This window comes from Arachis ipaensis, chromosome B02 (assembly GCF_000816755.2).
Source record: "Arachis ipaensis cultivar K30076 chromosome B02, Araip1.1, whole genome shotgun sequence".
In the NCBI taxonomy this organism is placed as follows: domain Eukaryota; kingdom Viridiplantae; phylum Streptophyta; class Magnoliopsida; order Fabales; family Fabaceae; genus Arachis; species Arachis ipaensis.
In genome coordinates, this window is record NC_029786.2 from 7,015,870 (window position 1) to 7,017,371 (window position 1,502).

Consider the following 1,502-nt stretch of genomic DNA (forward strand, 5'->3'; position numbering starts at 1 on the left):
GATTTGAGATCGGCTTCTAATTGCTGTAGTTTTTCTTCCAATTCTCGACGTCGCCGTACCTCTCTTTGTAGATCCTTTCCGATTTCCCGTTGTTGTTGGGTTTCTTTCTCAAGTTGTTTCAAGCGATCTTGAAGCGCTTCTATTGGTCCCGGATTTGATGAATTTTTGTCTCCGTTGGATTCCGGGGTATCTTTCAGTGTGGTGTCCGCATTTTTGTGCGGCTTTCTGTTTTCTAGATCTGAGTCGCGGTCGTTGTCATGGTCGTCTGCTATGGTGGTGGGATGACTTCCAGCAATGGCGCCAATGGCGCCAATGTTTCAAGGGTTACCTGAAACTGTAGGTCGATCTTCGGACGAGATCTTCTATGCTGGTCGGAGATGGCGTGCTAATGGCGGTGATGGCGGACGGAGCTGTTATGTCCGACTTATTGGACTTGCTGCACTGCTGATCCTTGGTCACCGGAGGGTGGGGGGTACCTGCAAGAGACTCCGATGCTTAAGTTAGCACGGGTATTAAGCAGGTTTTATGTAGAATCAGAGTATGAGTTATACCTGGGTGCTCCAGTGTATTTATAATGGTGTAGAGTGACCTTATTAGATAAGATAAGTTAGTATCTTATCTTATCTTATCTTATCTTTGGGTGAGGTCAGCTTATCTTCAACGGAACCGCCCTTCTCTCTGTAGGCTTGGGCTGCCTTTGGATTGGGTTGTGTTCCTTCGTTTGGGCCTTTTACTGGGCTTTCCTGTCGATTTGGCCGAGTTCTTCGTAAAGAAGTCGGTCCGCTTGACCTAAACTGGTCGGTCGCTTTGCTACTGAACATCCCGGTTCGGACAGCTCGACCCAAGGTATGAACAGGTTTAAAATAGATAAGGGTTAGAGATGAAGATATTCCGAAAACTGCTTTCAGGACGTGTTATAATCATTATGAGTATACAGTGATGTCTTTCGGATTAACTAATGCTCCAGCAGTATTCATGGATTATATGAACAGAATTTTCTGGCCGTACTTGGACAAGTTTGTTATTGTCTTCATTGATGATATTCTTATCTACTCTAAGACTGGAGAAGAGCATGCTAATCACTTGCGAACTGTGCCACAAATTCTAAAAGACAGCAAGTTGTACGCTAAGTTGTTTAAATGCGAGTTTTGGAAGAATAAGGTAAAGTTTCTCAGTCACGTGGTGAGTAAGCAGGGAATAGCCATGGATCCTGCTAAGGTAGAAGCAGTGATGAAATGGGAGTGACTAACTTCAATAATAGAGATTAGGAGTTTCCTAAGTTTGGCGGGATAGTATCAGAGATTCATTAAAGGATTTTCACAGCTCGCCTTACCTTTAAATAAATTGACTAGGAAGGATACGCTTTTTATCTGGACTCCGGAGTGTGAGGAGAGTTTTCAAGAATTGAAGCACAGATTGACTACTGCACCCGTGTTGGTATTACCTGAACCAAGTGAACTGTTTGAAGTGTATTGCGATGCATCTCTGAAGGGTTTAGGGTG

General features: G+C 44.0%; 1 protein-coding gene across 1 annotated transcript in view; it reads left to right on the forward strand.

Annotated features, from left to right (window-relative positions):
• The window catches only part of LOC107626712, a 23,195-nt gene extending 21,950 nt beyond the window's left edge, over positions 1 to 1,245 (forward strand). Inside the window, exon 3 of the mRNA XM_016329612.1 lies at positions 938 to 1,245. Within this exon, the coding sequence (XP_016185098.1) occupies positions 938 to 1,245 (308 nt within the window). The remainder of the gene's footprint in view (positions 1 to 937) is intronic.